At 37.1% G+C, this 22,750-nt stretch overlaps 2 protein-coding genes across 3 annotated transcripts; both read left to right on the top strand.

Moving 5' to 3' along the window:
- The first annotated feature begins 802 nt into the window (after positions 1-802).
- Positions 803-16,110, top strand: LOC100256612 (BRCT domain-containing protein At4g02110). Of its 2 annotated transcripts, XM_002279109.5 has the most exons (8): positions 803-954; positions 1,201-1,312; positions 1,612-1,760; positions 2,093-2,226; positions 5,112-5,304; positions 6,854-7,474; positions 15,015-15,194; positions 15,776-16,110. In XM_002279109.5, the coding sequence occupies exons 2-8, from the start codon at positions 1,234-1,236 to the stop codon at positions 15,950-15,952; spliced, it is 1,533 nt and encodes a 510-aa protein (XP_002279145.3). In that variant the 5' UTR covers positions 803-954; positions 1,201-1,233; the 3' UTR covers positions 15,953-16,110. The 2 variants fall into 2 exon arrangements, with proteins under 2 accessions (XP_002279145.3, XP_010660521.1); XM_010662219.3 differs by lacking the exon at positions 1,201-1,312.
- Positions 16,111-16,208: 98 nt separating this feature from the next.
- On the top strand, positions 16,209-17,560 carry LOC100251476 (tetraspanin-8). Its single transcript, XM_010662218.3, has 2 exons — positions 16,209-16,977; positions 17,132-17,560. The coding sequence occupies exons 1-2, from the start codon at positions 16,501-16,503 to the stop codon at positions 17,447-17,449; spliced, it is 795 nt and encodes a 264-aa protein (XP_010660520.1). The 5' UTR covers positions 16,209-16,500; the 3' UTR covers positions 17,450-17,560.
- The last annotated feature ends 5,190 nt before the right edge of the window (positions 17,561-22,750 follow it).

Here is a 22,750-nt window from a genome sequence, read left to right as displayed (position 1 = left end):
TTGGGGTTCGACTTGTATTCATATGTACATAATTACTTGGCATGCTTGTTTTTGAATATGTGTATTTGGATTCAAATTTGAAACTATTGATTTTTACATGATTAGAGTGATAATTTAAGGTCAATTTGGCCTAAAATGAAAGAGGAAAGAAGGAAAAAATCACAATATGAAGAGTAGGGTGGTCAACAATCTGGTCAACTGGGCTCCAGTACCTTCACTGGTTTTACTCACCACCTCATCTACCTCAGCCTTGACCTATTATACTTTCCTTTAGGCTATTTCACCTATTATTTATCCTTAGTTACATAGATGACAAGCACTTGGGGAATACATACGATTTTATATCTTAGGTCTTCTCATCATAAAAAAGAGGGAGATTGTTAATCCGGGTTTTTTAAGATAATTAATCGAATTTTATCGATATCAAACTAAAGAATTGTAATTCGATGATTTTCAGTAAACGACGTAGACAAAAACGAACCATTACACAAAACAAAAATGAAAAATAAAAAGACTTTTTAAAATTAATTTAAAAAAATTATCATCTTAGCAAGTCTCAAAAGGTTTTTACATTTTATTCAATAAATATTTATTATTTTGTATTTTTAAAAATAAAAAATAGGAAGTATATGTAAATAGGTACTAAAAATATAATATATATTTTTTTTAACCAAACCAATTAAAATCTTATAAAATCTGCTGTTCATTATCAAATATATTTTTGTTATTTCGTTTTGGAGCAAATATTTTTGATCCACTTGATTTTATTACGATTAATTATTAAAAACCTTCCAGGATGCCAAAACGACGTCGTATTGTCATCTCAAAAGGAAAAACTCCTCGCTGTGGCGCTGTGCACAGCTCTCTGGTTCCCTAGCATCGTCCTTTACAAATTCAAAATTCTCAATTTCCCGGCAAGACTCACTCTTTCGCCAATGGAATACCAATCTCAAGGTTCTCTCTACTTCTCTCTCTTATATATCAGTCGACTCATAAAATCATCTTAGGGTTTCATTTTCAAGTTTCTTGAATGGGAAGTTCATTTTTCGCTATGTGCCGTCGTTAGGATGCGGAGAATGTATGAGAAGACAAGGGATTAGAGTTTTGAAATTTTGGGATTTTGATCTTCATCATTTGGGATTCAGTAAAACTAAAGTACGGATACTTAAATTTGAATTCTTTTCTTTGCCTCCTTCTCAGTCACCAAATATAGGGTTCGGGTCCGTTTGGCCGATGAAAAATCGTAGCACTGAAATGAATACTCGGAACCATATGGGAGTTGGGGTTTTCTCGAATGTTGTGAGATTCAGAGGTTTCTTTTCTTTTTCCCTGGTTTTATCAGCATCCAATTGAAGCATTATTTCTTATCATAATTGCCCCCATTTATAGCTTAAGGTCCTGTTTAGGTTGCATTTCTTGACGCAATTTCCTTGCTTTTAGAATCTCGAATGAATGCACATTTTTTCTTCTAAACCCCCCACCCCCCCCAAAAAAAAGAGAAAAAAGGCAAACGAATGATGCTAAAGCCTTTTGGTTTTAGTCAGTGTTGATTTATTAAAGTTTGTTCTGCAAATTTCTGTATGGTTGAGATCTAATCTCTTGTTCTTACAGAATCTGAAGAATCTGCTATTCAAGGCATGGAATCTATTATTGCTACTGTCAGCGGCTACCATGGCGTGGAGCGGTCCAACCTCATTAAGTTGATATCACAGACCGGTGCAAAATATGTTGGAACAATGTCAAGATCGATTACACATTTAGTGGGTTTTTGATTTTGACCATCAAAAAGTTGTCTTTTTTTAAAGCTGCATTTGGTTGCAAAGAATTGCATCGGTTTTGAGATTCCATTTATAAGATTTGAAAGTTTTTCTTTTATTACAAGTTGTTATAAACTTATATTTGGGATTTATGAAATTCAAATTCAGTTTTCAATTCCAAATTAACTGGTATATTATGGGATTTATGCATTTAGTTTTATTTTGAAGGGCTCATTTCCAGTAAATAAAAATGAACCTTACATTGTCTTTGCATTTGATTAGGGCAGTTATTATGAATATTTAGTTGATTGTTTCCCTTTTTGTTCTGTGATTAGGTATGTTGGAAATTTGAAGGAAGGAAATACAGTCTTGCTAAGAAGTTTAAGACATTGATTGTTAACCACAGGTGGTTTGAAGATTGCATCAAGGCGGGGAAGCGCCTTCCAGAGAACTCTTATCTCCTGCAGAGGTATGCTATCATGGATATGCATTTCTGTGTTTTGTTGCAAGAGCTTGTTGCCTCTCAGATTTTGTGTTAGTTGGGCCTTTGTTTCATAAATTCGTTATGTTTCTATAGTATATTCAGAATTTCATATTTATCAACTGTAGTTTTTTCATAAAAAGTATATTAGATTAGTTTAAACCTAGGATATGTAGGAAATTTCTCACTATTGATAATTAGAGTGTAGCTTTGTTGTAAAAGCTGGACTGGTGTTCTGACCATGTTTCAACTTGAAAGTTGAAACAACCCTTCTTCTGGGTTGGGTTCAGTAAAGGAAAAATAATTGTAGAAATAAGTCCAAGACAACTAATTCAACCAATTGAACTTGATAGTTTTATGGTTTTATAGAAACTATTTAAGTAAAAAAGATGGAAAAGTTAATACATATTCTTGCATTGTCATTAAGCTCATGCCTTTTGATGACACTTCCCTTATTCTTATGCACATATCATGACTACAAGCTTATCAAATTAAAGTTTTGATAAATCCTTCTCACAAAAATGCAGTGATACAAAATGAATCTTAGTCCTTCAATGTGAACAACCCTTCTTGTATATAGATCTCTTTGTTATGGAATATGGAAAACTGAATCCAAAATTTTCTTTTCCAGTCTGAGCAAAAAGATTGAACCTAACGACCTTTGCAATTTTAGTGAATACATTGCTGTGTTGTGCACTTGTCTCCCACTGTGATCAAACCAGTTTGGAGTTTTCATTTTAATTATGAAGTCATTTTACCTCTCATGGGTCCTGGATCTACATGAATACAAATACTGGTAAATGTATTTGTCTCATAAAAGAAATTCCTGACCATCTTCATATTATCATACACTGCCATGTCCCTGTATCTAGATTTTAGGAAGTTTCCAGGTCAAACACTACATTTTCTTATTGAAAGAAGAGTATGTCCCCATATCACATTCCACATGTCAAACAACTAAAATTTGTCTTTTCAAAGTGCAGTTTTATTATTAAAGTTCCCATTATATCAGATTATAAGTCCATCCTTAATGCAAATAAAAAAGGCCAACCTAGCAAGCTTTTGAATGTGTAAGCATGAGACACCGAATTGGAATGCATATCAGTATATGAACTTGAAAGATTAATTTTTTTTTTTTTCAAAAATTGAAATTATTGGAAGAGATCTTTCAAGTTCCCAAGCTTTTTGTTTGGAAGTTGAATTTCCAAGTTGGACTGTTTGATAACCAATCATTCTTGTACAAATGCCACAATCCTGATGTAATTGTCCCTGAAATATAGTAGTGGGAAGATCAATCACGAGTTTGCAGGACCTTTTTCATGTATGGAAACCTCAAAAGGTTGAAATGATAATTTTACTTTTGAGTGATTATGCAAGAGATGTGTTGACTTTATTGCTTGCATTAGAAGGTTTAGTTCTATGCCTAATTGTTATTTTTATTGTTATAATATTTGTTATTATTCTTATTAATTATATATATACAAATACACATATATATGTTTGACATATGTGTAAAAAATAAAAATTAATCAATAATGATTAATTTGTCATTTGTGTTAATAAGAAAAATAATGATTGATTTGAAGAAACTAATATATATTATCACAGAAAAATATGTGACATAAATATTTTCATGCACATTTTGGAAGTAAATAAAGGTATGGATTCATATTGAGAAGTGGTAGAAACACCTATTGATCAATGGAATAGGGAGAAGTGTTCCATGTATCATAGAATGTCAGAATCTTGGACTGGATCTCAGGTTTTTTTTAATAGGTAGCATTTTTTCTTTTTGTCTTTGTTGGAACTTGAACCTGGAGCCTCCTACATCTTCACTCCAATCCCTTGCCACTTGAGCCAGGCCTTAATGGCATTGGATTAATGGCATTGGATCTCAGGATCACTTGACAGGCATGAGCAAAAAATTGTCACATCTATATAATATTCCTGTTTAATTGTTTAATTTTTGTTGTGATACTTCTTCCTCTCTATAGATTTTTTGAGTATTTGATGGAACTTTGAGTGAAGTGTGGGGGATAACCTTCTTACCACATCTAAGGATCTTGTATACCTGGTGTTTATCACTTTCTACTTTGATGCAAGACTGCTCTGCCATGCAATTGTAAAAAGCGCCTACCTTTTATATATATATTTTTTGATCAGAAGTGCCTACCTTTTATATAAGTCACTTGTCTCCTTTGGCCGGTTGTTTGATACAGAAAAGCCATCAATAAGGCAGTATTTAATAATCACCTGGAGTTAATTGTGTTATTTTATATATGCCCTGAATATTTAGCATAATACAAACATAAAGGCATTATGTTCTTTAAATGTAATTTAAGATGTGGAGTACTCTACTAAAATCAAGGCACAGATACAGAAAACCTGTCATGTAGTTTAGGCAGAAATCTTGGCTTAAATCTGAGCTGTTTGTTTTCTAACCACATTTGGATTTGCTTGTCATCCGTAGGAGTGAGCTTGGGCAGAGCCAACATGCTGAACATGGTGATGCCATACAGACCTGGGGTATGGGGTGGCTTTGGGCTTAGGTTTAAATATTTTATAGTGTGTGCATAGCAGCCTGGTCTGTGCATGTCTCTGTGTATGTGCATGTATAAAATAATCATAAAATACATACTAATGCAGCATCATCCAGGCCTTAATTTCAAGTCGATGTCCTACTGCGCTTCAGGACTAGACTATGCCTATGTGCCCATAAATTTTAACTTTAAGCCTACCCAAACAGCAGCCAAAATGTTCAGCTTCAAGGGTCACCTGCCCTTGGCCACTGCAGTCACTGCTGCCTTTTTTGTATCATTACTAATAAATTCATGATCTAGGACTTACATTTATTGGCTTTTGATTCTTGGCAGTGGGCAAGAAGTGGGGCCATTATCATTAGAAGTTCCACTGGTTTCTGAGAAGGCAAATCCTCTGACTAAGAAGAATGGTAGAGCACATTCTGTCCGAGGCAGTGCTTGTGATATCTCTAAAGAACTGTGGGTTGATAAGGGGTGGGGAGGTGCTGATGATGCTGTTTGGATTGACTCTTTTTTGCTAAATGAGGTAACAAGACAATCTAATATATGATGCCTTTTTTCATAGAGTACAGTGGGTATAATTTAACTAATATTATGGTTCAATTAATTACACTAGAACAGGATGAATTCTATCAGTTTGATGTGTTGACTTATAAGTAAAGAATTAAGAGTGAGCTTCTTAAATTGCATTAAAAAATTTAAGAGTGGTTAAACTTGCTCTTCAATTTTGTAGAAAACTAAGGTGGTGTTTGTTTTTTTGGCTTTTTGCTTAAAACCATTTAGTTTTAGAATTTAGGTTGTTTGATTTTTTACTTTTTCATGACTTATTATAAACTTTTTACTAAATAGAAAAAGCCAAAATATGTGGCTTTTTCTAAATAGAAAAAAAACACAATGGTTTTTTTTTTACTTTTTAATACTTAATAGAAATAAAATACTACAAAAACAAACAACCTAATATTTAATACTATTAAGTATTAAGGTTCTATTTAGAATTAAGTAAAAAAACAAACACCACCTAAGTGTCCGTGTGTATACACTTTCTGTTTTCTGTTTTTAAAAACAGAAAATAGTAGTAACTTCTATCTAAAATACAGGACTCTTAGAGGCTTACAATGAAAATGTAAAGGTTTTTTAGGACCGAGAAAAAAAATTGAGCTATTACAAATTTTTATTGCCTTGAATTTTAAAATTTTTTGAAAGTAATTTTTAAGGACATAAGGTAAGTTTATACTTTTTGTATAAGAGTTTCTACTTTTCATATAGAAATTTTTATTTTTAAAAATAAAAACAGAAAGTGTATCCAAACGAAGCCTAAGTATTTTATGTTCTCCATAATTTCATGTGAAATTCGTATATGGGCTATTAACATTGAGCAGAGAAGTCAACAACAATGTGAAAAGTAATTCAATGTGCATTTAAGTATCTTTTCAAGAAGACATGTTTGGAATTCTAATGAGATTGGATTTGGTCTCCTGGTTTAACCATAGCTAATTTTTCAATCTATTGTGGACTTAGAACACTTATCTAGTTCAGATGATATGATTGGGAAGTTATGTGCATGCTGGAGTGAAAATGGGAATTATTTTATCTAGTTAAGATCATGATTGTTGGAGATATCAGTCAATGGAGTAGTAGCAAACAGGAAAGTCATTCTAATTATAAGATTATTATGATTTCACTGACTAATATGATTTAAGTTTGGCATGCAAATTCACTCCACCTGGTGGTAGAATTACTTCATTTTCTCAAAGCTCTATTGTTGCGGTTGTTAGAGAATCGTTGAACCTTTTGTTTCTTAGGGGTTTCTACTTATCATAAGGGCGCACTGTTTTGTTTTTGTGATACTTATCCACATTTTTGGGACATATTGTTCTCTATTTCTTTTCTCCTGGTTTTGTTGCTTAGAATCGTTGTTGCTATTGCTTTGAGTTCTGTTCACTTGATAAACCTACTCATTTATATTCTTCTTTCTCTTTAAGTTTTTCTTCTGCAATATTTAACTCAGGAAAAGAGTATGTTAGTTATTGTGTTTACCATTGAAACTTTGGGGCTTTTTGTTTCTCCTTGAATAGCATGAAGAATCAAGTTTTCGTTCCCACCGACATTCTGTAAGGCAGAAAAGGAGTAATTGCAATTATATCTACAGCAGTACTTCATCTGAACCTTCTCGTAAAGGTCGGAGGCTTGTTAAAAAGAATGCCAGTAGAGATATGTTGGAGTCTTTGCTTTCTGACTCTGATAAAGAATGCAACCTAATTACAGCTCGTAACAGACGAAGTAATCTTGGGCCTCCGCCTAACTGTTCAGATGGTGTCAGGGATGAGAGTACTTCGACAATTAGAAGATTAACATCCGATGATGGGTTTTATGACCATGGTAGTCATAGAGATGGAACTTTGGAAGATGTTGAAGAGATAAGAGATTTGAACCACAGTCTTGCTTCTAAGGATTCAAAATTGCATGGTGAGAAATTATCAACTGTTCCAGAAAGAACATCTCAGGATGAGGGTTTTGATATTGAGGATAACATAAATAGTGAAATCAAAGACGGGGATCGGATTCGACAAATGATCCCTACTTCAGCAAATTTATCATGTGTAATATGCTGGACAGAATTCTCTTCAACCAGAGGTGTCTTGCCCTGTGGACATCGCTTCTGCTACTCTTGTATCCAAAGCTGGGCTGACCACATGGTACATGTTCTCTGTGCATTCACTTTTTATCTTTCTCTCTCTCTCTCTTCTTCTTTCTTTTCTTAGGGGTTTATATGCTCATTGAAGCTTTTCGTGATAAAGAACAATTTTTATTGGTTAAATCCCCAGTTTTCTCAACATGGAAAATTACAAGTGCATGTGATGCACAAGTGTGTATATATATATATATATATATATTTTGATAAGTGAAGGATATGCATTAAAAAGGCAAAACGCCACAAAGTATACAGGGAGTATACAAGGCGGCTAAAGCCTCAAAAGAACAAAGACAAAAAGAATCACCTCCCTTTAAGTGGATGTTATCCACTCCAGGAAGCCTATAAGGGAGAACGCCTCCTCACCTACATACAATTTGGCCCAACTCCACAAATTACAGACAAAAAAATTCTTTAACTTCTGAATGTTCAACACACCCCCCCAAAGGCTAATCTATTCCTCTCCTTCCACACCGTTCAAAAAATACACAACGAAATGGCGTCCCAAATCTTTTTCCTTTTCTTCCCAACAAACGAGCCCCTCCAACTAGCTAATACCTCCTTTATAGTTTCTGGAAAAACCCATTTCTCATCAACTAAACCAAAAACAATATCCTACAAAGCTCTAACCACTGTACAATGTATAAGGATATGATTTACACTTTCTTCTTCACATCCACACAGGAAACAACAGTTTGGAAGTTGCACCCCTCTTCTTTGAAGTCTATCCAACGTAAGCACCTTCCCCCACGTCGCCTCCCATGCGAAGAAAGCAACTTTAGTTGGCACCCTTGCCACCCAAATGCTTCTTGAAGGAAAATCTATGTCATCAGACTTAGTCAACAATCTATAAGCTTCCTTGACCCTGAACTGACCACTTCTTCCTTGCCTCCACAGGACTGAATCTTCCTTCAAAGAGGGCTTATAACCCCTCAGCATATGGAGAAATTCCCCAACCGAATCCAACTCTCAATCATTGAAATCTCTCAAAAAATTTAGATTCCAATTTCCTTGACCCGAACTTTGATCCCACATTTCCTCAACCGTTGAATTCCTTTGAGCAGCCATGCCAAAGAGATGAGGAAAGCAGTGGGACAACGCTGAATCAGAACACCACACATCTATCCAAAATTTGATCGTGTTGCCCTTCCCTACTCGGAGCATCATGTTGTCCCAACACCACTCTGATTCTTTCCAAATCTCCTTCCAAACCCCTACTCCAACAGCCCCATTAGCCTTCTTTAGCCTCCAACCAAGACCCTCCTACCCATACTTCACCTTGATCACTTGTTTCCAAAGGTTATCTTTATCACAAGCATACCTCCATATCCACTTGCCAAGTAAAGCTTTGTTCAACATGGCTAGCTTCCTAAGGCCTAGCCCACCTTTATCCTTGTCTTTACAAACCACCTCCCATTTAACAAGATGAATTTTCCCCTTCCTATTTCCCCCTCCCCACAAAAAATCCCTTTGCACTTTCTCAAGTCTTCTAGCAACAACCTTGGGCATTCTGAAAATAGACATTTGATAGATTGGCATGCTAGCCAAAGTACTTTTTATTAAAGTGACTCTTCCCCCTTAAGAGATATATTGCCGTTTCCAAAGCGCTAGTCTCCTCCTTACTCTCTCTTCCACCCCATCCCACATATAAGGCGCTCTGTTGGGAGCCCCTAGAGGGAGACCCAAGTACTGAGAAGGTAAGGATCCCACCCTGCAGCCTAGCTCAACAGCTAACTCCTCCATCTCCACCACCTCTCCAACTGGAATAATTTCACTCTTAGCTAAGTTAATCCTTAGGCCCGAAGCCGCTTCAAACCAGATTAAAATCCAACTTAAGTGAGTTAGATGATCCTTACTAGCCTCACAGAATATAATTGTGTCGTCAGCAAAAAACAAATGAGAGATGTTCAAAGGGGGTCTACTTCCACCCCTTATGTTACATCCTGATAAAAAACCCCCCTCCACAGCTCTCCTAATAAGGACATCTAGCACTTCCATTCCCATAACAAAGAGGTAAGGAGACAGGGGATCTACTTGTCTAAGGCCTTTAGTGCTAGGAAAGAAGCTTGCAGGCACCCCATTAACCAACACTGAAAATTTAAGTGAGGATAGGCAGCTCCACATCCACCCCACCCACTTGGACCCAAAACCCATCTTTTGCAAAACCTTTAGCAAAAACTTCCAATTGATGCTGTCATAAACTTTTTCTATATCCAATTTGCAAATAAGGCCCTTTTCTTTTCATTTCTGCCACGAGTCTATCACTTCATTTGCAATTAAGGAAGCGTCAAGAATTTGTCTTCCCCTCACAAAGGCATTCTGAGAAGTAGAAACCACCTTTCCAACTACTTTCTTCAATCTGTTAGCTAGCACTTTAGCCAATAACTTGTAAAGCCCTCCCAGGAGACTAATAGGTCTAAAATCTCCAAGGTCCTCAGCCCCACTTTTCTTGGGAATCAGAACCAAGAAAGTATTGTTGAGGCTCTTGAGGAAAGAGCTATGTTCGTAGAAGTCCTTGAACATTTCTAGAATCTCCTCTTTAACAAAATCCTAACAGCTTTGCCAAAAAGCCATAGTAAAACCATCCGGGCCAGAGGCTTTATCCCCATTCATCTCCATCAAGGCCGCATGGATTTCATCCTCTGTGAAGAATCTCTCCAGGTTCTCAGCTTCTTGTTGGCTGATCTGATTAAACAGAAGTCTCCCAATGTCCGCCTTCCACCCCATATCTTCTGAAAGCATATTATGAAACGCATTAGCAATTCCTTCCCTAATCTCCTGCTCCTCTAGCAGCCATTCTCCATTGATCTTAATTCTCTCCAATAAGTTATTTCTACGGTGTACGCTTGCCATGCGATGGAAGAAACCCGTGTTTCTATCCCCTTCCTTTAACCATATTTCCCTTGAGAGTTGTCTCCAATGGGTTTCCTCCATAAGCACCCATTTTTTATAATTTTCTTTTGCCTCTTTTTTAAGCTCTGTTTCTTCCACAGTCAGAATTCTCTCACTTTCCTTCCTATCCCAGAATTCCACCTGTTGCAAAGCTAAGGATTTGTTACAATCCAGCTTTCCAAAGACTTCTCTATTGCAAACTTTCAACTTCTGTTTGATTTCCTTCATCTTATGAGCCAATTTATAACTAGCACTGCCCCTGACCTTGAATCCCTCAACCTTAAGCCACATATTCTCAAATCTGAATGGAACCGGGCCTTGTCTTATCCCACCCCCCACTAACGTCATTGGGAAATGATCGGAAACCGGCCGAGGCAGCCTGCTTTGGGTGATCCCACTGAATTGATCAACCCAACTAAGGGACACAAGGAACCTGTCCAATCTTGCCCAAGCCTGATTATTATGGCCCCCATTCCAAGTGAATTCTCCCCCCTGTAGGGGAAGATCCACCAACCCAAGATCATCCACAATCTCAGCAAACTTTCTCATAGCTGAACTTATTCTCCTCTGGCTACTCCTTTTCCTTTGAAACAAAGTAATATTAAAATCCCCCCCTAAGCACCAGGGATCTTCCCACAACCCTCTAATCGCCCCAAACTCTTCCCATAATTCATCCCTTTCCACTTTAGAGAAAAGGCCATACACTCCCGTAAAGACCCAAACAACCCCATTTTCTACATTCCGGAATCTGCAAGATAGCGTAAAATGTCCCTCCTCCCAATCTAGGATGTCTAGAGACCTTCTATCCCAGCAAATGAGAATTCCTCCCGAAGCCCCCTCCGCATTCACTACTTTCCAATCTAGGAATCTCCCGGAGCCTAAACTTCTCACAATGCCATCCGACATAGATTAGATCTTTGTCTCCTGAATACAGATTAAGTCCACCCTTTGGTTCCTTATGAAAGTCTTAATAATTTTTCTTTTGGAGCTATCATTTGCTCCCCTCACGTTCCAGCTCATAATTTTCAACTTCATTGGACAATCACAATTTGGCGCCCTTTGCCCTGTACCGAGCCTTTCTGTTTATTCCCCTCTCTCATAGTTTACGGAACATTCCATCCTTTTTAGCTCCCTTTCAAACTTAGGCCTTTCCAGTAGCTCTTTACTATGTATTTTCTCCTTTCTTTTTCTGATTTTAATAAAAAAATTTAATATTTCCTTCTCTAGCCCCTCCATCGGAAATCCTAGGAACTGGCTGAACTTTGCCAAGCTACTCTCTTCCCATTTTTCCTCAGGCTCACTTCTCTCGACTTGAGCATCATATGTGTCACAGACCCCATCCATCCCCCTGGCTTTGCCACTGCTACTTTTGATTACTTCCACTTCCCTACAGCCATTGATCCTTTCATTACAAGCCTCATACATTGTTAACCACATAGTCTTATCAACCTGTACTTCCTCGTCCAATCCCCAGAACGATCGTAAAACTCCCCCCCCCCCCCCCCGGAGTCCGATAAAAAAGAATAGAATTGAGATGAGAAGCCCCCAAAGCCCTTTTCCCCCAAGAACAAGACCCCATTCCATACCTCAATGATTCCTCTTCAAATGCCCTATCTATCTCTGACAACCTAGCCACACCTTGTTGCTTCCTCGTATCCTCAGACTCCTGCGCAACAAAGGACTTTGTCTCAGGAGGATTCCCGTTACTTGAGATGCAGTACTTCAATAGGAAGTTCTTCTCCTGAGGGTCCTTATTTGGAACTTGGGCTACTGGCGAGATTGGGCCCTCCCTTAACTTTCCATCTAGATCAGGCTGATTAAGGCAGCCCTTTGCATAAGTTGGGCCTTTGCTTGAAGATTGGACTTTTGGCGAAGCTGAGCCTTTGGCAAGGCAGCCCACATCATCAGCCCTATACGAAGGGCCTGCTTCTAGGCCAACCTCACTGCCCACCACTCCTTTCATCTTAAGGTCCATAGACCCGCTGGCCAGGCTAAGCCCATCGACCCGCGTTGTCTCATTTGGGCCCACGATTGGGCTTAAAGAATGCAACCCATGTAATGATTTATCGGTTGAGGCCCAAATCTGGGTTGTTGGGCTTAGATCTTGGATTGCCTTCGCCCGACCTGACCCAACCCCCTGCTCACCCTTCCCTTCGACTGACTAGTTTAGTGTCTCGAGCCTCACGCTCACCCGCTCCTCCTCCACTCGTTGCTTCGTGCGTGAAGCACCCTCACCCCTAACCTCCATATTTTGTCGACCAGTTTCTTGTCTGCGATTCCTCCTCAGCACCGGTCGACATTCCCACCATAAGGACATAACATAAATCTCTTCCTCCACTTCGATTTCTAGGACGCTCGGTCGGCACTCTCCTCTCGATTTCACCAAGATTCTAGCCCACTGAAGCTCACCCATCGTCTTCGTCTGTTCATCAACTATAATATACCCACCGCATTCGTCCCCCACTCTCTTCAAGATCACCGGATTCCATAACGAGATTGGGAGGCCGACTATTCTCACCCAAACTTCCTTTCTTTCTTCCTCCTCTGCCCAGCATCCACTCCTAGGGTTCCAGAACTCCAACCCTACCTGGACTCCACCCATCGAGCGATTTCCAGAGGAGACAACACGTCTTGCCTCTTCCAACTCTTCAAATTCCAGCAGGACTCTTTCCTTTTCTAGCTTAGCCAATCCTAAGTTTCCTCTTAGATCCCAAGATTTTGCCCAAAATTGCCCCAATTTCTCAAGATCTTCTCCCCCTGAGCTGTTTTTCCAGCTCGCCACAACACAACATTCCAATTTCTGTAATAATCCTATTGTTTCCTCCCTTTTAGCCTTCACTACGATTGCATTTGGTTTGCCCGACAGTGGCCATTTCGCTATTGTTGCGTACGATCTTCCCACAACAGCCTTCCCCATAGCCTTTACTTCCTGGTTTTCTGGTTTTCTACCAAGAATACCTACCAACTGGTGAAGCTTCTCCGCCATGATCGTCCACCCCCTTTTATCCCTTCTGCCTCTCGGGATGAAAATGCAGAACCTCTTTCTCTCTAGATCGGAGACCCCTAGCCGGATAAATCCTCCTGCTCTGTTTATCCCTCGCGTCATAGTGTACATTCTCCCCTGTTCCTTCCATTCCCTTCCCCATCTTGCTTCTTTCTCATCCTTGATACAGAGGTTTAGCCCTTCTAAGAAAAACCCTAGACTTTCCGGTCCCAAGCGGACCCATGACGAAACCCCCCCTTTCTTCTCCATGATGAGGATTTGGATTTTTCCTTTCCTATCATCCACAACAATCTCGAACGTCTTGGATTCCACTGCGAATCTGCATTCCTTCCTTCTACTACGCGGCGCCGAGCTATTTTCCCCCTCCTCACCATCGCACTTCCCGTCGCACTCTCTCTCGCCCTCTCTCGCTCTCTCTCTCTCTCCCATTTCACAACGGGATAGGGAAACCGAATATTATTAAAAAGAGAGAAATGGAGGACAGGAAAGGATCATATGTCGTTCAAAGAAAGCGAAACCTACAAGAAGGTGGCAGCTGTGTTAAACCTAATGGTTCAACATGGGCGAATTGATCTGATCAAACCCGACCTTTGGGCGGTTCTGGGGAATCATTAGAAAGAATGGAATTTAAAGATGGTTAAAAATCCTGTGAAGCATGGAGGTACCTTCAGGGGCATCTTTCTCATAGTGTGTATATATATATATATATTTCATTCTTCATCCTTCATCTTATATTTCCCAGTTAAGAGTCTGGAGGTTAGAAATTTTAGTTGTAAACTGTGCTTCTATTCTCTTCACTGTATGGACCTAATGTTTTTCTTTTATTTCTTCATTATCAATGAATAGTAATGAAATTTAAATTTTGGTGCTTTCCTGGATTCTACATTTTAGGGAAATAGCTGGGTCCTGTTCCTCATAATTCTGTTTAAGTAATGTCACATTTTGAGTTCACTAACAGTTTGGATGATATCTATTTTAAAATATTTCCCTTGTTTTCTAATGGCCAATTTCACAGACATTGAATGATCCTGGTACCTGAAAAGCCCTATGATTAGCCTAGTCAATCCAATTTGCCAAGTGGCAACTCAGTTTTGTTGGTAACTTTACACATTAGAAGAGTTAGAGTTGCATGCTAGTGTATTAGGTCAAGCCCTTAAGAGGATTTGATTGTAAGGTAGGTAGTCGGACAATGTGATAAGCCCTGACAATTTTTTTTTTTTTTCAGAAGGTTTTCTATTTTTTATTTTATTTTATTTCTCTTTCTCTGGTGATGGTTTGAGAACTTTGTGACTAGGGGCAGTTCACTTATTTGTGGGCAACAATTAGTTGCCAGTGCTTAAGTGCAAAGAACACTTTATTATCTTTCCATTCAGTGTTGCCTATCAAAAGATCTCTTCCTTTCATCATTACATTTTTTGTTGCCCTGAACAAGTGCATAGTTCAGTTCCATATTTTCCTGGATCCTAGATACATAGTCAGATTGTTTAATTATGAGAGCTTAATATTACCTCATGCTTTCAATTTGTGAGGAGGTTATTTCTTTTGATAAACTGAATTCTTATGCCTTGTCTAGTTTGGCTACCAGCAAATCATGTTCTGTTTTCTTTATGATGAGCTCATTTTATTTTGTAAAAATTAACTTCTACAGGCTTCAAGGAGAAAGACTGCGACATGCCCTTTGTGCAAGGCTAGTTTTGTGAGCATCACAAAAGTGGATGATGCTGCTTATTCTGATCAGAAAATATACTCACAAACTATTCCGTATGCCCCATCAACATCAGATATTCTCATCCTTGCTGATCAAGAATCTCCCAGTTTTGGAGCCCAGGTAAATTTCTATCCCATATACTAGACAGCTCTATATGTTTGGTTTTAAAAAGTACTAAGAAAAAGGAAAAAAAAATGCTAAAGAAAGTAATTTTCTCATGTTTGGTTAGTCATGGAAAAAAGAAAAATAAGCGATTAAAGTTATTTTGACAAAGCATGTACAAATAATTTATTAATTTAAATTTATTTATTTTCTTTAACTTTTCTTTCCTTCTATTTTTCTTTGCTAATTTCTTTTGAATTTTTCAAGAACCAAACATATGGTAAAGGGGCAGTATAACTAACAGCAAGGTTTTTCTGGTTGTAAATAAAAATCTAGAACTCCATTGGCTCTGCTCTTTTGGTTTGTCCAGGCAAGTTCTTTTGATATATTTGAAAACTCCACCATTCACTCATTGTCCTACATAAGAGATTTTCATTACCCAGGCTTGTAGCAGAATCGTGCCTTTTTTGTTCGTTCGTTCTTTCTTTCTTTTTTTTTTTTTTAGGTAATTTTAAATACCCATCTTTAATATGATTGGATTTTGCATATATTTGAGTTTTAATGGTTACTTTCTTGTGTTCTATTTCTGGGTTGAGCAGTCCTCACGACTACCAGTTTGTTGTGAATGCCGTTGCCGAGAACCTGAGGATCTTCTTGTAAGCTGCCATCTTTGCAGGATACGATGCGTTCATTCGTATTGCTTGGACCCCCCCTTGTTGCCATGGACATGCATTCACTGCAAGGATCTCCGAATGCTCTACCATCACTTCCATTAGCATGCATGCATTTAAATTGATGTATCCTATCACAAATGTGGTGATATTTTTGTAAAACATACACTGATTTTCAAAAGCATTCGAGCTTGAAAACCTTATGCTGATCATATCGCTTCCGATTCATATTTCTAATGTATGAACTGTGCCCCTTGATATCATGCTTCTATTTATCTGTTCTTATTTTTTTCTCACAGCAATGTGACATTTTCACATTTTAGTTGGGAATTAATTCAGATCAGACAGAAGACCCAAGATAGTCAGTGGGATAACCTTCTGGGAGAGTTGGTTCAGAAAGTATTTTCCTTTTCAAAGAAAAAAAGGCACTTTCTAAATTAGGAGTAACAAAAAAAACCAACCCAAACTGTATATGTCCAAAACAGCAACCAATTCTTTCCTTCTGAAGGGCAGCCATGAGGGAAAAGCTTCCTCCAATTTCTGTCTAAATAAACATTATTCATTCTCTTTCTCGCAAATGACCAGAGTTGTATCTATCTCTTCCTAGAGAAGAGATTAGATGCGTATGGTCATGTAATCAAATCTAATAGAAAATGCTTGGAGCCTGTAGTGGCATGTTCGCCTGCTCAAATTTTCTCACATTCTTAAGCTCCCTGCCCGTCCTTGCTGCAGCCGTGATTCTGCGATATTACGGGCATACAAGGTGCAGTACCTATCTAGAAGTACCCATGTGGGTGCTTGGGATCTTCCTCCTCCTGGTCTCCCTCGCGGGCATGACTGGTTTGTGGTGTGGGGTTACGTTCATGCTCTGGTTATATCAATGGCTGATGTTCTTGTTAATACTTGTTCTCTGCTGCTTCACTGTATTTATGTTCATTGTGACGGAAGAGAGTGGTAGCAAATGTGGAACAGGGGAAGACCCTAGGCTCAAACAGTTCTCGGATTGGTTGCAGTGTAGATTGGTTGATGAAAGCAACTGGATTGGTATCAGAAGCTGTCTCACTGAGAGTAAAATTTGCTCAGACCCAGCCATTTCCGGGGGCAAGCCTGGAGTATTCCTTCCCATTAAGGTCTCTCTCATGCAATACTTTAATTGATGTTTTTAGTATCTGCAACTCGGAATTTATGATCAACTGAAGCTCCATATCAATGGCTAGCTGTTGGGTTCATTTCTACAGGTCTGAAATTAGATATTTTATTTCTTAGTTTATTTTTTTTCTACAGAATGGTTGCTGCATGCCTCCTTCTCAGTGTGGTTTTGTCTTAAAGAATGGTAGCATCTGGACAATTCCGAAATCAGGCCTAGCTTCTAACCATCACGATTGTCTTATGTGGAGCAGCAAACCAAACAGACTCTGCTATTATTGCTATTCATGCAAAGCTGGGTTTCTTGCGAGGCTAAAGAATGACTGGAGGAAGCTAACCACTTTCAGTATCTGCCTTGTTTCCTTCCTCATCATCAACTTCATCATCGGTTGCCTTGCTTGCAGAAGTAGCCAAGCTGTTGGTCTGTTCCAGATAAGACGTAAAGATCAATTTTAGCTGAACTACCTTATTATTTTGTTGACAATCCTTTGATGTCTTTCACTGGATTTGGGACAAGCTAGCTATTTGATTAAAACTGTTACTAATTTATGTATATATGTTGCTTCCATTTCCTTCCTACCAATGTTGAATAACAAAGGAGTAAACTAGACTCTAGAGAAACTCAGTTGGAGATAACCATAAGTTTAAGTGTATGCATGATTGGATATTTTTCCATCTCTTTAGGATGACAGGAAATGTAAGAAAAATTAGGATCTATTTGGAATGTTTTTTAAAGCCGTTTTCAAAACATAAACTTTTATAACCATTTTTAAAACCGTTCTACGATTTTTTTTCACAATATAAGTATGTTAAAAAATTGGAATGTTCTCAACTTATTTTTTTCGTAAATATTTCTTAAAAATAACACTATGACTTGGAATTAATTATCATCAACCTAATCTCTTAGAACAAGGCAGGCAAGGGGTACAGAATGATGTTATCATTGGGGCAAAAACATTTTATCTATTTTTTTTTTTTTAAGGAAAAATGAAGAGAAATGGGAAAATTGTTCATGTTCGTTTGAGCCTTCTCCATCTCCCTCTCCAAGCTCTCTATTTAAATCATTGTCCCCCTTCATTGACCTCAAAATCCTATCATCTTCTGCCTCTCATTCTCAGATACAAATTGCATTGATACCTGAGAAAAATGTCTGGGGCCGCTCGCTTCTTGCCTGCCTGCTCAAACTTGGTCATTTTCATAATCTCGCTTCCTATTCTTGCTATAGGTATACTTCTCCGGTATTATGTAGTGCATACAACTTGCACTAACTACCTTCTAGGGCCACTTTTGGCTCTGGGGATCGGATCTTCATTTATGTGGCATCCCTCATATGGATGATTGGTTCCTGTTGTCGAGCCACATCCATGCTGTGTTTGTATCAGTGTGTGACGTTCTTATTAATACTAGGGCTCTTGTGCTTCACGGTTCTGGCGGTGAAGTTGGTGCAAGTGGGTGGTAATAAGGGTGGATCCGGTGAGGTTTCTGGGCTTCAAATTATTGTCTGATTGGATGCAAAGTAAGGTAGATCAATGGAATGATAGCTGTAGAAATAATTTGAAAATGGAACAATAAAAAGAAAATAGAGTAATAAATAAAATAATGGATAAAAGTACTTGTGTGGTAAAGCTTTCCTAATAATGAAGGAAACCTCCACGAGCCAAGACCGAAAAATATTCGCTATGAAGACAAAATTATAATTGCCCTCTAATTAAAAGGAAAGAATATAAAAACTTATAAAATGATGAAAACTTTTTTTTTGAGATGAATAGTGTAAGGGGTGGATGCCTCCTTTTATAGTACAAGGAAACTCTCCCCTTTTGACTCCTAGCTAATATGAAATGACTTCAACCTTAATATTTTTCCACTTGAAGTCAGTTTTTTATGTCTTGCCTTATCACATGTTGCTTGTGTTACCGTCAAACCATAGGAGGATCTACACTAGCCAAATTTGTCAATATTAATTGGTTTTATCAAGGTATCTACTAGATTGTTATTCGTATGGATACTTTGCATTTTCACAGTTCCTTCTTCCACCGTTTCTTGAACAAGGTGATATTGAACTCTTATATGCTTAGTCTTAATATGAAAGGCTAGATTCCTTGCAATGTGCAAGGTACTTGACTATCACAGAATAGAGAAATCTTCTCTTGTTTGCGCTCAAGCTCCTCCAATGACTTTTTGATCTAGATAGCTTCCTTTGCAAGCTTGTGTACATAGCTGCCATGAATTCTATTTTGTTAAAGATGGAGATATAAGGTCTGTTTGGTTGCTGTTTTCAAAAATCGTTTTCTGTTATTGAAAACAAAAAACACTAAAAATCTGTTTGATAGAGGAAGTAGTTTTTGTTTTAATTGTTCCTCGTGTTCTTAAAATGACTCTTTTTAGAAAACAAAAAAAATGTTGTTTTCCTTGTTTTTTGGATTGTTTAAAGAACAAAAAAAAAGACATTAGAGAACAAGTTGTTCTCTGTGTTTTTCTTCTCCTTGTTCTCACTTTTCTCTAGTGGTTTCTCCTTCAGCACAGTGGTTTCTCCTCCAACACTAACGTTGAGGCAACCAGACAGAGGTCTAATTCAAATTGCTCAAACCATAAACCAAAAATGACTCCAAACATTCTAGAGAATTAAAACAAAATGAATAAGACCATTACAATAAAAAGAATTCCAAATTAAAAAAAAAAAAGAGTTTCTAAGAAACAAATAAAAATGGTGAATATACCTTTGATCCCTAGAGATGTTTGACTTAATCCAATGGCGGTCAATGTGTGCTCGATAACCAGCTTTCCCAAAGGACTGTCTCATGACACACATAGAGATGTGAGTCTTTGCATGTGAATCTAGTGAATCAATCACTTACCTGAAAGTGGTGAGGAAGAATGAGTATTGACTGTCTCCCATGTTTGTTTACTGAGAAAATCCAGAGAGGGAAAGTAAAGAGAAAAGAAACTGAAACTTGGCGTTTTGAAACTGAGATGGAGGAGAAAATGGCTTTAGGTTTCTAGATGGAGAAGAAGAGAATTATGGGCTTTAGTATTTGGGCTAGAACAAGGCCCACAAAGTCCATTTAGTTTAAATGGAATATTTTTTTTTAATTTAAATGAATTATACATATAAAAATTATTTATATATTTATAATATCAAATTAATTGAAGAAAACACTTTATTAAATGAAAAAAAACATCCAAACATATTTTTTATTTTACTTGCTCTAAAAAACTTTTTTATTAATTCAACAAAACATGTTTTTTTTTTTTTTTTTTTTTGGTTTTTCAGAGCAAAAACTGTTTTCTAGAATTCAGTTCCCAAACACACAAACACACACACACACACACACACACACACAAATATTTTTTAAAACACCAAAAACTATTCTAAAAAACTGTTTTTCAGAACAATTTTCAAAAACAGCAATTTGGAGTTTTGTACAACTTCTCCTATAAGTGTGAACATATAACCCATAGTAGATTTCTTTTTGTTAAGATCACCTACAAAATCTGAATCAATACAACCTTTAATGATGAATACTGATTATCCAAAACATAATGCAACATTTGAGGTTCTTTTGATGTATCTAAGTATTTTCTTAACTATATTCCAATGCTTTCTTCCTAGGTTTTCCATGAACCGACTTATTGCTCCCACTGCTTATGCAATGTTTGGTCTTGCACAAATTATAGCAAACATTAAGCTTCCCATTGCTAATGTATCGAGATAGTTTCATATTCTCTGCTTCATTACTAGGACTCATACTTGAAGATAATTTGTAATTCATAGGAAGTAGGGTAGACACTGTCTTACAATCATGCATGCTGAAGCAACGTAAAATTTTCTTCAAATGGTTTTTCTATGAAAGTCAAATCTTTTTGTTTTGTCTATCTTGGTGAATTTGAATCCTTAGAATCTTGTTCGATAGTCCTAGATCCTTCATTTCAAATATCTTAGCCAATTGTGCCTTTAAGTTTTGAACTCAATCTTTGTTGGGACTTACAACCAACATCTTATCTACGTATAACAACAAGATAATAAATCATCAACCTTAAACCTTTCATAATATATACAATGGTCTAAATTGAGTTTGCTATGCTCTTTATAAATAAACATAATTTTTGCATTTAATTGGTCAAGGTGTAAATCAAATTTAGCACACATAGCTAGGACTACTTGAATGGATGTAAGTCGAACAATTGGAGAAAAGATCTCATTGAAATTAACACCTTCTTTTTGAGTAGATCCTTTAACCACAATCTTGCATGATACCGCTCCACTTGGTCATTGCTATCATGTTTGATATTATAGACTTACTTGTTTCCAATAGTTTTTCTTTTAGATGGTAGTGACATAAGTTTTCATTCTGGTTCTTATGCCATCGTCCAAAAGAAAAAAAAAAAAAAAACTCAAATTGATCCAAGAAGCATAAAATATTTTATTCATTAAATCCATGAAGGCAGTAGAAACATTTTTTAGTTCAAAAGGCATGACTAAGAATCCATAAGGCCCATATCCATTTCTAAATACTATTTTAGGGATATCTTTCTCTTTAAACCTTAGTTAATGGTACCTAGTTCTAAAATCAATCTTACCAAAATACTGGGCTTCCTTCAACTAATAAAATAAATTATGTATTCTTGGAAGATATTATTTATTTTTCATAGTATCTCTATTCAACTTCTTATAATCAATAAATAACCTTAAGGTGCCATCTTTCTTTTTCACAAATAACGCTAGGGCTCCTTATGGTGATGTAATTAGCCGAATAAAACCCTTATTAAATAATTTTTCTAATTGAATTTTCAATTCTTTCAACTCAAGAGGGGCCATCCTATAGGGTGCCATTGAAATGGGATCTATTCTTGGGTATATCTCAAGAGAAAAATCAAACTCTATGTGGTGATAAACTCATCAGTTCATCTAAAAATACATAGTGAAACTTTTTTAACATTGAAATTTCTATAATATCCTTTTGGGGTTTTTTTATCTTACTATAGAGACATAGTAGAGAACTTATTGATATTTTCCTTAATCAATGTTGATAACATGGATTAGATAGTGTAAATGGCTAATTAACACACTTTCCCCCAACAAAACAAATCTCAAATCCATATGGCAAATAAAATATTATCATACGATGATGACAATCAATAAGTTTTCTATATACTAGTAACCAATCCATACCTAAGATAACATCATATCCAATCATGTCTAGAACCCTCTAATCAATTTGGAACACTTTATTTGTTAAGGTGATAACACATCTTTTACATATTCTATCAACTCTAGAATTCATGCCCACAGGGGAGATAATTTATTGTAGGTTTTCTACCATGTCTATTTTCACCCCAATGTATATGCACAAGATATAGAGAAAAAAGAATGTGTTGCACCCGTATCAAACAAAATATGCACCAAATGACTAAAGACCGAAATCATACCTTCTCCCAAAATGGCATTGTCCTTTAGTTCTACTAGGATTAGTGCAAAAACTCTAGATGATGCTTATCTCCCTCTATCTTTAGCACTTGATTCCTGAGATGATCTAACTTGGCTAGTTGTAGTAGTTGTCCTAGTTCCCTACATTATCGGGGGTAATTAAGGTACCTAGTAGCAAGACAATTGAACTTGGGGAGGCTGAAAGGGTAAGACTAGCCTTTGTTGAGGGCCTTCTTGAGGATGAAACTAGATTTGAATGCACCTTTTCATAGGTAAACCCTCTACAAATGGTCTCCTACCCTACAACCAAAACATGCTTTAGTGGCTTTTGC

Source organism: Vitis vinifera, chromosome 14 (genome assembly GCF_030704535.1).
Source record: "Vitis vinifera cultivar Pinot Noir 40024 chromosome 14, ASM3070453v1".
NCBI classification, from domain to species: Eukaryota; Viridiplantae; Streptophyta; class Magnoliopsida; order Vitales; family Vitaceae; genus Vitis; species Vitis vinifera.
The sequence above is the reverse complement of the archived record's forward strand: the minus strand, read 5'-3'. Positions and strand labels throughout refer to the sequence as shown.